Source organism: Pogoniulus pusillus, chromosome 5 (assembly GCF_015220805.1).
Source record: "Pogoniulus pusillus isolate bPogPus1 chromosome 5, bPogPus1.pri, whole genome shotgun sequence".
Classification (NCBI taxonomy): Eukaryota; Metazoa; Chordata; class Aves; order Piciformes; family Lybiidae; genus Pogoniulus; species Pogoniulus pusillus.
This window is the reverse complement of record NC_087268.1, coordinates 31,638,342-31,653,616: the sequence shown is the minus strand read 5'-3', so window position 1 is coordinate 31,653,616 and position 15,275 is coordinate 31,638,342. Positions and strand designations below refer to the sequence as shown.

At 36.6% G+C, this 15,275-nt stretch overlaps 1 protein-coding gene across 6 annotated transcripts in view; it reads left to right on the top strand.

The window, feature by feature from the left end:
• The window catches only part of ATP11A (ATPase phospholipid transporting 11A), a 139,433-nt gene that overhangs the window by 98,757 nt on the left and 25,401 nt on the right, over positions 1-15,275 (top strand). For all 6 annotated transcript variants that reach the window (XM_064143727.1, XM_064143728.1, XM_064143726.1 and 3 more), the window contains exons 12-21: positions 342-539; positions 1,729-1,902; positions 3,984-4,147; positions 4,412-4,483; positions 6,119-6,192; positions 6,413-6,516; positions 9,499-9,680; positions 10,326-10,577; positions 13,042-13,216; positions 14,928-15,030. In XM_064143727.1, the coding sequence (XP_063999797.1) occupies positions 342-539; positions 1,729-1,902; positions 3,984-4,147; positions 4,412-4,483; positions 6,119-6,192; positions 6,413-6,516; positions 9,499-9,680; positions 10,326-10,577; positions 13,042-13,216; positions 14,928-15,030 (1,498 nt within the window). The remainder of the gene's footprint in view (positions 1-341; positions 540-1,728; positions 1,903-3,983; positions 4,148-4,411; positions 4,484-6,118; positions 6,193-6,412; positions 6,517-9,498; positions 9,681-10,325; positions 10,578-13,041; positions 13,217-14,927; positions 15,031-15,275) is intronic.

Below are 15,275 nucleotides of genomic sequence, written 5' to 3'. Positions count from 1 at the left end.
CTAGCACAGTTATGTAATTTGGTAATCCTTGAAAGAGTAACTGTAGTTTTGTGGTATTTCTCTGTTAAATTAAGAATGCACATCTTATCATTTTCCATGTTACATCCAGTACTACTTGCTCTAGAACTTTGTGACAATATAAATTTAAAACAAGTTTATTTTTCTTCATGCCACGTTAGTTGTTACAAATCAGGAAGGTGTACATCCTGTGCTGAGCTGTGAAAGGTGTTGCTTCCTGTTTGAAAGTTATTAGAAAAAATTGGTATACAAATGTATGTAGTCATATTTTGGGGGTTGATAGTACATGAAAAATCATTATGTTCATCTTGTTCCTTTGGCAGTTCCTTCGAGCTTTTACAGACTTCCTTGCATTCATGGTTCTTTTCAACTACATTATTCCTGTATCCATGTATGTCACTGTGGAAATGCAGAAATTTCTAGGTTCTTATTTCCTTACATGGGATGAGGAAATGTTTGATGAGGACACAGGTGAAGGACCACTGGTGAATACTTCTGATCTCAATGAAGAGTTGGGACAGGTAAATTTTGTCAATTGCTTTTTGGTTTTTTTTTTCCCCTACCATATTTTTTTTTTTTTAGTGCTGATTAATTTTTAAATTTGAGATCTTGGGATTTTCAGAATTAAAAATTCTCATTTCTCAACCAGTCAGAGGAATTCAATTACTATTACTGTATTCGTAAAGGATAAATGCTTTAAGACAGTAGTGATTTCTCTCAATTGACCATAGAGGGAGAATTTACAAGGATCTAACTTCCTGAGAATTAAAAGTCAGATAAAAAGAAAAAAGCACACACAAAAAAAATCCTCAAAAAGACAACCAAAACAAATCAACCAAACAAAAAAGCCCAACTTGTAATCTGGCTATATTGACACCAAATCTTCAGACACAAGTTTGTTTTGTCCTGTAAAATGGTTAACTGTCAGTCTAATTTTAAAAAGATAAAATTCTTTAGTGTTCTGTGTTGAGAAAATCATCACTGACACAGATACTTATGCATGTTTTCAGAAGATTTTTGTAGGTTTTCAAGTAAACTAATATGATGGTGGCTTTCTTTATTATTCCACATCCAAACTTGGTAATTAAGCTTTCAGGGACATACATCTATTTGGATAAGTGGGATGAAGTTCTTACTAGCACTGTCTCACGTAAGATCCTCGTAGAGAAATGGATGAATTATGGGCTGGATGGGCAAAACAAAAGCTGCTTGAACAGACATGTACAGAGTGTGGTGCTCAGCAGAGCAAAAGTCTAGTGGTGTACATTAAGAGATCAATGCAATCAATCAATACAATCCAGTCTTGAGGGTCATTCTGACAGTAACTCTAGCCAAATCCAAGCATATATATAAAATAAAGATCCCTGGGAAATGGAATTTGTGTGGATTGTTTCAATATCTGTCTTGCAGCAAGACAGACATTATAAAAGAGCTTAAGAGAAGAATGAAAGTAGATTAAAGACAAAATTTAGATGTGTCATAAGGCAAAAGATAGTTTTGCTAATACTCTGTATGATAAAAATATTTCAGAACCCAAATATCTGTGGAAGATGTCTCCCAAAAGAAATATTTGTCTTCCTTTTCTGAAAGAGCCTGCCTAAGTATCTTTGTGGGAAGGTGCAAACCAGTAATCATTTTTAGTTATGTTAAGAGATCTTGGAATAATCTCTGTTCATCTTCCTGCTGTTTTTAATTTGTGCTCATTTGCAGATTGAGTATGTCTTCACAGATAAAACAGGAACATTAACTGAGAACAACATGGAATTTGTAGAATGTTGCATTGAAGGGCACATTTATATACCACATGTTATCTGCAATGGCCAAATTCTCCATGACTGTACAGGCATTGATATGATCGATTCTTCTCCAGGAGGAAGCGGAAAGGTATGATCATAGAATCAGCCAGGTTGGAAGAGACCCCTAAGATCATGATGTCTCTTTCTGTGTTCTTGGTCTTTATAGTGAAACATGAAAATTGAACTGTGCTGATGAAGGGAATACTAGAAATAAAACATCTCTGAATTTCACTAATCAAAGTAGATAACTGCTGAAAATGCATCACAACACTGACATTTTCCTTTCCTAGTTTAGAGTAAGATTTACAGACCTTTTTCTGGTTAATAGCTAAAGAAGGATAATACATGGTTTCTGTTTAGTAATAGCCACAATAGGGAAATGAAGGCAGGAAACTCCTCAAGGGGAAAAATGAGTGCTCAATGCACTTACTTAGTCATTGCTAAGTGAAGATATGACCAAAGAATGATTTATGGTCAAATTAAATTGCTTTTAAATGTCACTTAATATAGCCGTATCTGAAGTGTGCTACACACAGCATTTATGTGCTGTGGCTTTTTTCTGTGTGTAAAGCAAAGTTAGCTGAAAGTTAAGACTTCAACCATCAACTGATGAGCAGAGAAATGATAGCCATAGGACATTATATTTTCTACTATATCAGTCCATTCTTAAATCATACTTTGGCAAGACCCTTCACTATGGCAAAACAAGGCCTCTTAAGATACATTGGTGTAATTCCATGGCCTCGCTGCTCTCACTTGTGGCTCTCAGAATGTGGTCCCAAGGTACATTGTGTTTTTATCTTGCAATTACAATGACACAGTTTGCCTTGAACAGTACAGAAGAGTAAGGTTCAGACACAAAGAAACAAGTAGAACACATCTGGGTATCTACAAAATAGAAATCTCTTTCTGATGTCAGAAGCTATCTTTGTAAGCTGTCTGAAACTTTATAGAAATTATTGGTCTCAGCTGCCAAAATGTCCACACTTGTTTTAAACACATCTGAGAGGTGTTTAAGGAACTGAAATGTGTGAACGCTGTTAACCTTTTGCTCCAGGTGCTGTGCCCTTCTCTCTGAACTTAAAACTCCTGAAATTGTCCTTGGCTAGTATTTAATACAGGTTGTTCAAGTTTAATCAAAGTAGAAAAAAAAAAACCAACAACCCTTCAGCCACATCTAGACAGTCAGGAAGCAAAAGATACATGCTGACTTTTCTGGGCATCAGAAGTGTGCTAGTTTGAAGCAAGAAATAACCAATTTGATCTTTGATCCAATTGTACACAAAAAACCAGAAAACAGGCCACACAGCAATCCCCACCAAGTACAATAGCTGCTTGATTAGCTTCATCTTAATTCCCAGAGCTAATTTCCACTCACTCAAAAATCTCTAGCCCCACGTTGGGAAAGCCAATTGAAAAATGTGATGGTTTGGGGGTTACCCCGCCCCCCCACACTTTTGTATTTGCCCCAGCTAACTCAGATGGCCTCTGGGAATATAGATGAAGCAATTTATTTACAGCTAGCAGAATTTACAAGCAGCTATTTACAATATTTACAGTTATATACAATTATATACAGAAATATACAAAGGATAAACAATACAAAAGCACAACTCCCCTCCCAGAAACCTGAGTCCCCAGGAGGGGCTCTCAAACCACCCCAACACCTCCCCCGGCCCTCTCAACCTTATCCCAGTTCTCAGGAAGAAAAGAGGTGCAGCCAAGAGGTTAGGGAGCAAGGTTAGTAGGAGTAGGGTTAATGAGATGTGACCAGGTCTAAGGCAAAAGCAAGAGTGAGAAACAAAATGGAGAAAAAGTCTTTCTTCTTCCCAGAGTTCTCAGTGAGACTGTGAGAGAAGTTGACATCAATTGTTTTCATTTCACTGCCCGTTATCTAGTTCTGTTACCAAAACATTCCAGCTTGCTTCAAACTAGCACAAGAAGCTTGACCTGCATGGTAATACCAGTAAGAGTAGCAGCTATTAGGCACTTGTGTAGATACAACAGGGAAAGTCTTGGCTCCCCTTAAGAGGCAGGTGACCTGTGACACTGCTTTTATTTGATAACAAATAGTAGTAATCAGTGCCTTTGATAACCTTCCAAAAGAGAAGTTTTCAGAGGGATACTTGGAACTGATGGTGTGATGACAACCATTCTCTTTATTTTCAGGAGAGAGAGGAACTGTTTTTCCGAGCTCTTTGTCTCTGCCATACTGTTCAGGTAAAAGATGATGACAGCGTTGATGGAGTGAAGAAAAACCATCTCTCAAGAAGGTCTTGTATATATATTTCATCATCACCTGATGAAGTTGCTTTGGTTGAGGGAATACAGAGGTATGTGTGTAATTTACGCTTTTTTAACCTAGAGATCTAATCACTGAAGTCTGAAATAGTTTTCAGCACAAAAAGTCATAGTAACAAACAACCGAATCATCTAGAGCTGCTGACTTTAACATAGTCAAGGTATTTTATATTCATAAATCAAGGTAAAACAGTGGTTTGGGGTTTTTCAGAAGATACACTTGGTCTTAAATCCATATGATACACTTCAGATGGGTAATGATGTATTTGTTGTGTTCGTTCTCTTTCGTTTTACAGACTTGGTTACACTTATCTAAGGCTGAAGGACAATTTTATGGAGATCTTAAATCGGGAAAATAACATAGAGAAGTGAGTGGTTTAAATACAACAAAATAGAATGATGAGAAGTTTCTACTGATGTGTTTATTAATAAATCATCATTTCCCTATACATTAATTTTTAATTCAGAAAAGTCCAAAATAGTACATTATAGTAGAAAAGTAAATGGTCTGCTGATATTTATAATTTGCATCAACCTTATACTTCAGTATTTTCACTAAGTCTGTTAGTTTGACAGTATATGCAATATGAAACATTAATAGAAAAACAAAGTACTGTGGGTTTCATGACCTTATCTAATGGTTCCTAAGAGCTTTGGGAACTACAGATATTTTTTCTTTTGTTATATGTTAAATAACATTTTCTTAATTGAAGAAGGTATGTACACCATTTGTTGTTCACCAGTAATCCATATAATTTACATGAGAGTAATACCTATAGAATGTTTTTTTTTATAGTGGATTCAAAGAAAATTTTAAATGATGCCTTTTTTGGTCATTTTGCTTTGACATATAGAGTAAGTCTTTCAGTCCACAATATGAGAAAAGAAGTCATTAAAATTTAACTAGTATAGCTGTTTAATGGATGTACATACTTCTGAAAATCTAATCCTACACTTCTGTAGATGTCTAATGATTAAGGGCATTGTGTATCTGTGTTTTCCTGCATGTGAAGTAACCCAAAGGTTACTTCTGACTTTTGTAGCTCAACTCACAAGAACTGGAGTCAGTATTGGTCATTTATGAGAGCATTGTAATTACTAGGAATTTTCTCCAAAATGCATCACAGTCTGTAGACAAAGGCTTCATCCAGCTCCTTGTTAGAATCTGTTGTAGGTCTTAATGAAATAAATATTGTGACCTTGCACAGGTTTGAACCTCAGGCTGTTGTGAGGCCTTGGAACTGAATGATCTAATTAAATAAGCAGGTATATTTTATAAACAAAATATTAACAGAGATGAATCCTGAGGAGATGGAAATTAGTGAGTGAGATATGCTTGTGTCTGTACTGGAAAAGGGAATCTTTCTTAGATAAAAATATGTAGGTAAGACAGTAAATAATAAAAGTATGCAAGCTGATGAGTTATCCAGAAACAGTACAACAGAAGCTTGTGCTCATTTTTCCTCCTAGAGAGGAAAGGAATGTAGGATAAAGTCAAATCATAAAACCAATCACAACTGTAAACCCAGTAAAAAGCTGTTTTTTTTCACTTGAAAAACTTGTTAGTCAGCACTTGAGCAAGCTTCATGAAAATAGGTGAGCACTTCTGTAAGACAGGAATAATCAAAATAAGAGTTTTAAATAAAGACTTCTGGGTAAACACCTACTCATTTCAAGTTCCAAGGCTATGCCTAGCTATTATAGGTAGGAATTTACCTGTTTCATAAGCAGTATAATGTCCTATTGCAAGATTTCTGGTCTTGTGATTATATTGCCTATATTTCCAAAATTCTTGGGAGCATCACACAAACAAATTCTGCTGCAAGTAGTTAGGAGCTGTGGGCTTCATAATTATTGTTTGTAACCTGTTATTTCATTCTTTACTAGTTCCATATTCTGTAGTACCTAATTTGCCATGTTAGAAGTTTTAACTGATATATCTGAAGTTGTTCAGGGATCTGGAAAAGCAGAGTTGTTTAGAAAATATTTTGTCTCTGTTTCAGGTTTGAATTATTAGAGGTTTTGAGTTTTGATTCTGTGCGACGACGCATGAGTGTAATTGTTAAATCTTCAACAGGTAGGGATGCCACATTCTGTTTCCTCTCATGATGTTTTGTTTCACTTGGATTTATTTTGGATTTATCAGAGAGTTAATTATTGATCACAGCTTCTGTGCCTTTCCAAATGAAAAAAGGGGACCGTGCAGTAGTGTAAATATCATAAAGCAGCCGGAAGAAGTCTTTTTGAAGACTCATATTTGGTGATTTTTAATTTCCTATGTTGTCTCTCTTTTTTAGGTGATATATTTCTGTTTTGTAAGGGAGCAGATTCTTCCATATTTCCTAGAGTTAAAGAAGGCAAAATTGAACAAATACGATCCAGAGTTGAACGCAATGCAGTGGTAAGATTTTGTTTTATCTGTTTACGTGATGTGAGAGTGCTGGTGGACAAAAAATTCTCCATGAACCGCTAATGTGCCCTCATATCCAAGAAGGCAAAGAGTATTCTGGAGTGCATAAAAACGATGTGGTTAGCATGTTGAGGGAGGTTCTTCCCTACTCTGCTCCCGTAAAGCTGCACCTGGAGTATTGTGTCCAGTTCTGGGCTCCCCAGTTTAAGAGGGACAGAGAGTTACTGGAAAGAGTACAACAGAGGGCCACAAGAATGATGAGAGGACTGGAACATCTCTGAGAAGGAAAGGCTGAAAGAACTGTGGCTTTTCATTCTGGAAGAGAAGACTGAGAGGGGATATTATAAATGCATATAAATATCTAAAGGGAGGAAGACATGAGGATGAGGCAATGGAACAAGGGGACACAGTCTCAAGTTATGCCAGGGGAGGTATAGGCTGGATGTTAGGAGAAAGTTCTTCATAGAGCAAGTGACATGCCATTGGAATGGGCTGCCCAGTGAGGTGGTGGAGTCACTGTCCTGGAGGCATTCAAGAAGAGACTGACTGAGGCACTTAGTGCCATGGTCTAGTTGATTGGATAGGGCTGGGTGATAGGCTGGGCTGGATAATCTTGGAAGTCTCTTCCAACCTGCTTGATTCTTCTTAGCAGTGGCCAGTGATAGGACAAGGACAAAAAGGCACAGAAGGTTTCACTTGAACTTATGGAGAACCTTCTTTATTTAGAGGGTGATGGAGCACTGGAAGAGGCTGCCCAGAGAGGTTGTGGAATCACCTTCTCTGGAGACTTCAAAACTCTCCCAGACACATTGCTGTGCAGCCTGGTATCAAGCAGGGTTGGACTCGGTGATCTCTGGAGGTCCCTTCCAACTCCTACTATTGCGTGATTCTATGATATCAGTGTCAAAAACACCCACTAAGTGTTCTAACCTCCTGCTTAATATAGTAACAGACTTGTCTTCTCAGGCACCAAGATACTGTATGCCAAAGTGCACAGCCTGTCCATATAGCAGACTGTGTTACTCCCTTGTTTGAATCTCATCTTGCAGATGGCAGTTGTGGTGAGATGAAGGCATTAGATGAGCACAACTGTCTGTTATAGCAGAAGTAATCAATTAGCTTTTTAGTATGGCACTGTGGGGCTTTGAATTAACTTGAGTAAAAGAAAAGTGAAAAAATTCACTGAAAATATAATCTCTGCTTTCAGTCCCTAGCCTTAACAGTTTTACAAACTGTTAAAGAGAAAATCCATTGGAACAGTAAGGCAACAAATACACTTGTTATATGGAAACAGTGCAGTGATCATCTTTATACTTACATTTTTGCCTGCTAAAAATTAGCCTTGAACTGCATCATCACCTTTAAAAGAAATTCAGAATGATTTTTGTGTTTAGAGTTGTAAAATACTGAGATTTGGTCTAAAAATACGCAGACACTTTGCAGTGGAATATGAGTACCAGTTTTATAAACAGGGTAACATTTGCTTACAGACAGTACTTGAACCGAAACCAAATTATTATTAACAGGCATGTGAAAAAGTATCTGCAATACTTTCATGAGAGAGCTTTGCAAAGTTTTACTATATGAAACAGCTGTCTGATAGTTACAAGTCAAGGAGGCTAATGAAACTGAAACAAGTGTTTGCATAGTATATCTATCCAATGTCTGTCAAGAGGGAGATCCAGATCAACAGCGAATTCTTCATCCTGCATAACTTCAGAATAGGGCTGGCTTCTTAAAGAAGACACAGACAGACACCTGGCACGTGTCCCTATCAATAGCAAGACTGAAGGAACTTTCCACAGAATCACAAAATACTAGGGGTTGGAAGAGACCTCCAGAGATCAAGTCCAACCCCTCTGCCAAAGCAAGATCACCTTGGCCAGGCTGCACAGGAAAGCATCCAGGCGGGTCTTATAATTCTCCAGAAAAGGAAACTCCACAACCTCTCTGGGCAGCCTGTTCCAGTGCTCTGTCTCCCTCACTGTAGTTTTCCTTTGTGTTGAGGTGGAACCTCCTGTATTCTAGCTCCTGTGTTCTAGCTTGTACCTGTTCCTTGTCCTGTCACTGGGCACCACCAAAAGGAGATGATCACCTTCATTCTGACACTCAACCCTCAGATATTTATAAATGTTGATAAAATTCACTCTCAGCCTTCTCTTCACAAGACTTAAACAGTCTCCCTTTGTAGGAGAGACTCTCAGTCTCTCTTTGTAGGAGAGAATTTCAAGTCCTGCAATCATCCTCATAGCTCTTTTTTAATACTTCTTCTTGGACAGATAATAAATAACTATACTTTCTGGATTAAAGTTTATGAGGGTAAAGTGCCAGTTAAATGGTATTATGAGAGGTGATATATTTGAGATGACAAGACTTCTTTTTAGTGTTACAGCAGCTTTTCCCTTCCTTGCACAGACTATACATTCCCTTATTTTACTGATCACATAGTCCAAAAGTCCGGTCTGAAATGCCCACAGCTAAGCTCTAGTTTTCAGCTGACTGAAATGACACAGTTAAGATTTTCACTTTCACTACTCTATGATGTTTTATCCCTTTTTCTAGTACAAGAAGACAGCAAAATTAGACTCTGCAGAACTACTGTTTGTATTATTGGCATTTATTCTGACTCACCTTGCCTAAGTACACACATAGGAAAGGGAAACTTTACCTTCACTCTTCTTTCTCTAGTGATCTCATACAACCAATTCGGTCACTGGGCTGTTTCTGTTCTGGAGGATGTAGTCTTGTTCATGTTGTAACTGCTTCCAGGCCAGCACAGAATCAATCTGACTCATATTCTAATCTATAGTCTACTGTACTATACTAGCTTCATAATAAAAGTGAGTAATGATAATCTTCGTTTTAATAGTAAATTCATTCAGTTTTTCCAAATCTTCCAGCATAAAACACCAGCAAGAAATCTGAGAAGAGTTTTGTAAGCAGCATTTTGTTTCTTTTGATTACATTCTTTAGGAGGGACTGCGAACATTGTGTGTGGCGTATAAAAAGCTCACAGCAGAAGAATATAGCTATGCACAGAAGCTGCTTCAGAACGCAAAGTTGGCTCTTCAAGACAGGGAAAAGAAATTGGCAGAGGCGTATGAGAAGATAGAAAGAGATTTTATTTTACTTGGTGCTACAGCTGTTGAAGATAGGTTAGTACTTTTCTGAGTTTCCTATGTATAGTGATGTTACCAAAGTAGATGAAGGCTCTCTTGTAACTTTTTATGGATTAGAGATTGATTTGAAAAGGCCTTTGTTTGAATCAGGTCCATACCTTTGGCTTACTATAGTTACAAAACTTTAGCATGTAGTAAGCTAACAACAATAGTGAAGTGTACAAAAATCAGTATATTCAAGCTATTTGCATGCAATTCATGTTATTGATCAAATTGTAGGGAAATGTTTTTGAGGAGAGGACTACAAAATGATAATTAGTGTGTTAAAACTAAAAAATGGTGTGTTAAGATTGGGAAGTAACTTTAAGTCATCAGTACTTCAGTGTTTGATGGCATTAGCTGGAAACACTGAAATTGAAATGCTTCTCTGAGGATTGAAGCATCTTGTCTTGTAGGTGATACACATAAAAGGTGAAACTGAGCACTTCAGAGGTGTTAAATTTAGTTCCTGATAATGTACTACTCCCTTAAGCATGTTTAGATTTACACCTTGGGAAGATTCTTATATCTGATAACTTCTAGTGAATTTTTTTAATTTGGTTGTGGAAGTGTTTCTCTAAGGAGCTCTAAATTTCTCATTTCCGAGCAATCTCAATGCATGTTGTCCCTTGACTTCCACAGATTACAAGAAAAAGCTGCTGACACAATTGAATCTCTCCAGAAAGCTGGGATTAAAGTTTGGGTTCTCACAGGAGACAAAATGGAGACTGCTGCAGCTACTTGCTATGCTTGCAAGCTATTCCGGAGAAATACGCAAATACTTGAGCTAACCACGAAGAAAATTGAGGAACAGAGTTTACATGATGTGCTTTTTGACTTAAGCAAAACTGTTCTAAGACACAATGGCAGCTTAACCAGGGATACTTTCTCAGGGTAAGGAAAAAAGTTGCAAGCCAGGAATGGGGTTCTATGCATTTCATAATCAATTAAATGACTGATCGATTACCTTCAGAGGAGCAACATATCATGTTTCAGTTTCTGTTAGTGTAAGCTATTGTATGATAACTAATTATAAGCTTGTTTTTCATATAACTTGAAAATTTCACAGTCACATGTTTTTCTCTAACTTCTGGTACTGTTTTTTCATGTTAAAAGAAAAGTCAAAACTGACATTGTAAATAGGTATGTTTTTCTGCTGAGAAAAAAACTTATTGTTGGGGAAAGTGATGATAAAGCAAAATAGTGTTTCTGACTTTTAAAAGGAAGCAGATATGGTATACTCCTGTAATCAGAGTTAGTATGTGATTTGATTTTCTTGTTAATTCTGAGACCACAGAGTGTAACAATGTATGACCCTTTTTCTAGTGAAGATTATGCTACATTTACAGACAAGTGATAAGCAACAGCATAGCACCAAATCTTCTGGTGGGCATAAAAGTACTTTAAGTGCCCTAAATTATAAATCCTTGACTCGTGTGCATTTCCAGAATCTTTACAAGTATCATGTATGCAGAAGTAACATAACATGGAACAGTATACAAATTACAGAAGAAATTTAACATGGAATACGATGCAAAATAGCACTAGAAAGGTGTAAGTTACACCTCATACATGCATTAAATTAGGCTATTCATTCAAAGCTTCATAGCTGGTACACATTACTCTGTTTTTCCACTGTAAAAATGGAAGAGTTGGACTAAAACATTTTTACTATCTCAAGATATCAAGAAGTTACTGGTCTTCTGGGCGTAATGGTGCCCACTTGTTATGGAGCAAGGTAGCAAGTATATTTTATCTGCATTTGTAATATGTTTCCAGTAAAGGAACAACAAGCTAACAAGCATTTGTGATACTAGTGTTGCAGCTTGAAACACTGTGCCAGAGTGCTTTTCTTAGCTCTCCTTACACTTTAAACCCCACTGGTCTGATCAGGAACATTTGTGTATTTAGTTAAATTATATTTCTATATCTCATCTGTACCATGTTTAGCTTAGGTCCCACTAGTCTTACGTGGTATGTTTAAACATATTTGGTTAACTCCTTGTGCAACGGACATTGAGACTCATCAGAAGTTTTTGTTGTTGACTCTAGAGTTGTGCTAAGGAAGTAATAGCCAGATTCTGGCTGAATGTTCAAATTCAGGCTAAAAATCTTTCATTAGAATTCATCAAACATTCAATATACTGCCTGAACCTAATAATACGTTTTTGGTTGGTGTTATGGTATGTGAATGGCACTGTTCTATTTGTGCCAATGGCAGCAAAGTGCTGAAAATGCTTGTGAAGCATTTGCTAAGTGTAGCTTACAGTACTTCATATTATCTGTCAAAACCACCTTGTATTCTAACAATGATGATAGAGATGCTTAAAATACATTAATATTATAAAATATAGTGTTTGCCTCACAAACATTAGTCCTGGTGAAACCATGTTTATTGAAAACAGGTATAATCTTGGAACACAGAAACCGGAGTGCAAATGAACCTCAGTGTATGTTTATGCAACACTTATTACTGAATTGGAGCCTGAGGCTGCTATGTAATGAAAGGGTGCTCTGAAATAACTGGTTCAGATGCCCCAGAAAACTACTCTTGTAGTGCAGACCATTTCCTCCATTGCACAGCATATGTCGTTGTGGTAAACTGTGCTTCATGTGCCCATGTCTGTGCTTTAAGTGATGCCCAAACTATTACAAGTATGCCAGTACCTTGATAGTGTATATAATAGTATTTTCAGGTATCAAATATAAGATAGATAATTATTACATCTTTATATTATAATTGCAAGTATACCTGTATCAGTTGTGGCTGCCACAGTAAATGCAAAGTATACATACTGTACGTGTAGGTGGTGGCCTTATCTCTTCAAGCCAAAAAGGGCACTTCCTTCAAAGCATTACTTACTTAGATATAGACTTTTAGAAGGAAAAAAAAACGTAACAACAAAAAACCCTCACAGAAAATCCCACAAAACTCAGTCTCCTCATCAAAGTAGATTTCAGCATGCCAAAGGCCTTTTCCATCCTCTTTTTTCTGTTCTATGAAATGTGCTACAAAATGAACTGTACTCCTGCAACTCAATTTACCTCACTTGCAGAGTTTTGGGAGGCATTTCTAACCACACTGAAAGGTCATTAATAATACTCTCTCACTCACTGCTGAAGTCTCCAAAGTTATAAGTATTTTGTGTTTGAAATGGTGGAGCACTAAATATTCTCAAGAATGCTGAATCTTAAAATGTCATTAGGAGCGATACTATATAAGGAATCCCCCACAGAAGTATATTATTTCTGCAGTCTTGCACACTCATTCTTTTATTCGTTAATTTTCACTGTTGCCAAATTCAAAATATGTCTGAGAATGTTACACTGACTCAGTTTATATTTTATCTCTGAGCAGACTTTCAACTGATATGCAAGATTACGGATTAATTATTGATGGAGCAGCTTTATCATTAATAATGAAACCAAGACAAGATGGGAGCTCTGGTAACTATAGAGAGCTCTTCCTTGAAATTTGCAGGAATTGCAGTGCAGTGTTGTGCTGTCGAATGGCACCTCTGCAAAAAGCACAGGTTTGTATTTCATTGTGCTCGTTAGATGTGTACACCTGTAAATATTGAAAGTTCATATTCTGTATGACTTACTGTGATAGCTTGAAATAGTAGAATTACCATTCCCTTTTGTCAAAAAGAGAGGCACATGGGAAAAATTTCTACTGGCAAGCAATTTAGATAATGGCATGTTAAAATAGCACCCAGCTGTGCACCTGAATTTGAGTTATGTACATATTGTGCAAATTTTATGGTTGGTACATGCTGATAAATGAACATATTTAATGAACTGAACTAATTGTGTCCTTTTTAATCTAATGTGCTTTGAATGGTCTACTATCTCTTGATACTACAAGAACCTACATAATTCATTATTTCTGTGTTTTTAACGTAAGTGGGGAAGCCAAGAAAGAGTAATTCCAACAGAAAAATCTGTGCATTCTAATTTTAAGTACTTCTTGACTATGATAGTTTGTATCAAGTGAAAACATATCCTTCCGTTAATGAAACATCTCAGTCTAGCTGATGAACTTTTAATGGAAACAAACATTGGAATATATACTTAATTTGTTTTCCTTTCAAATTAGTCATGTCTTTCTCAGGGCTGAGCTATAGCATACTGTGTTGGGCTGAAGTTACCCTCAAAATAGATCACCAGACTTAGCTCAGAGGCAAAATAAAGCTGTATTTACAAAAGCAAGTTAAAAATCTGAAAGTATAAAATACAGTTAATATGTACATCATATATATCTTTTTTATAATTCAGAAACGACACAAGGACTCCCTTGAATTGTTCCTCACCCCTTCTGGACAAGCCCAGAGGGGGCTACCAGCAGCCTACTCCCTTTCCTTCCCTTCCCAGTACTTCACAGACACAATATGCCAACCAGGTTAGGAAAGAGAGCAGGGAGTAATGCAGAGCAAATTGACAGAGAGAAGAAACTAAAAGGAGGAGAAACAGCTAGAATAGTTTATGCAGCAAACTTTGTCCTTATCAGCAAGCAAATGGAATGATGAAGACTCATTATTCTTTTGTATCCAATCCCCTGTTTTATTTACTTTTACTATTTTCCACTCAACAGCTCTGGAATTTTCCTATTGTTTATAATTAATGACTGGAATTTAGTGTTAGTTCTAAACTACCACACATGTAACTCTTAATCATTTTAATGAATGTATTTAGCTGGCACTTAACTGTTAAGAAGTTTGTAGAAGTTTGGTACTGTGTCAGCTGCAAATACAAAATTGTGGAGTGGTCATTTATAACAGATTTGAAGTCTCATTATTGGACAGTTTCAATGTCAGTGGTGTTTAGATATATGCAGAATCCTATTATCTTCTTAAATAGTAAGAAAAATAAGTTAGCACAGTTAAAGCAGAATCTTTCAGTTTTTAGTTTCAGTATTTCTTTGAAATTGTATGCTCTGAACCATTTTAATTTACTAATGAACTTGCACAGCATTAAGCAATCTCAACATCTTCCTTTCTTCTGCTCTTCCTTCCTCCTCTCAGTCTCTCTCAACATAGTTTAGAAGCATTTGAAAAAGTACTATTTTGTATTTGGAACAATGTGAAGAAACTACTGTGATTTTTGTGTATAGTAGTTGCATTAGTTAACAGATTTGTGTCCTTTCACAGACTGACATGATTGTGGTTGATAGTTCTTAATTGCATATTAATGCAAAAGAAGCAAACCGTTCCAGTTAAGAGTTTTTAACATTTTTTTTTCCAGGTTGTAAAACTGATTAAGTTATCAAAGGAGCATCCTATCACATTAGCAATTGGTGATGGAGCAAATGATGTCAGTATGATACTAGAAGCACATGTTGGTATAGGTAAGTGTGCTTTTCATAATGATAATTCAAGTGAAATGACAAAAAAAAGATTTCCTTTTTAAGAACTGGAGGTCTCAGAGAACCAGGTTATATGTGTGTAGACCAAATTTAGTGAATATATCACAGTATCACAGTATCATCAGGGTTGGAAGAGACCTCACAGATCATCAAGTCCAACCCTTTACCACAGAGCTCAAGGCTAGACCATGGCACCAAGTGCCATGTCCAAACCTGCCTTGAAGTGC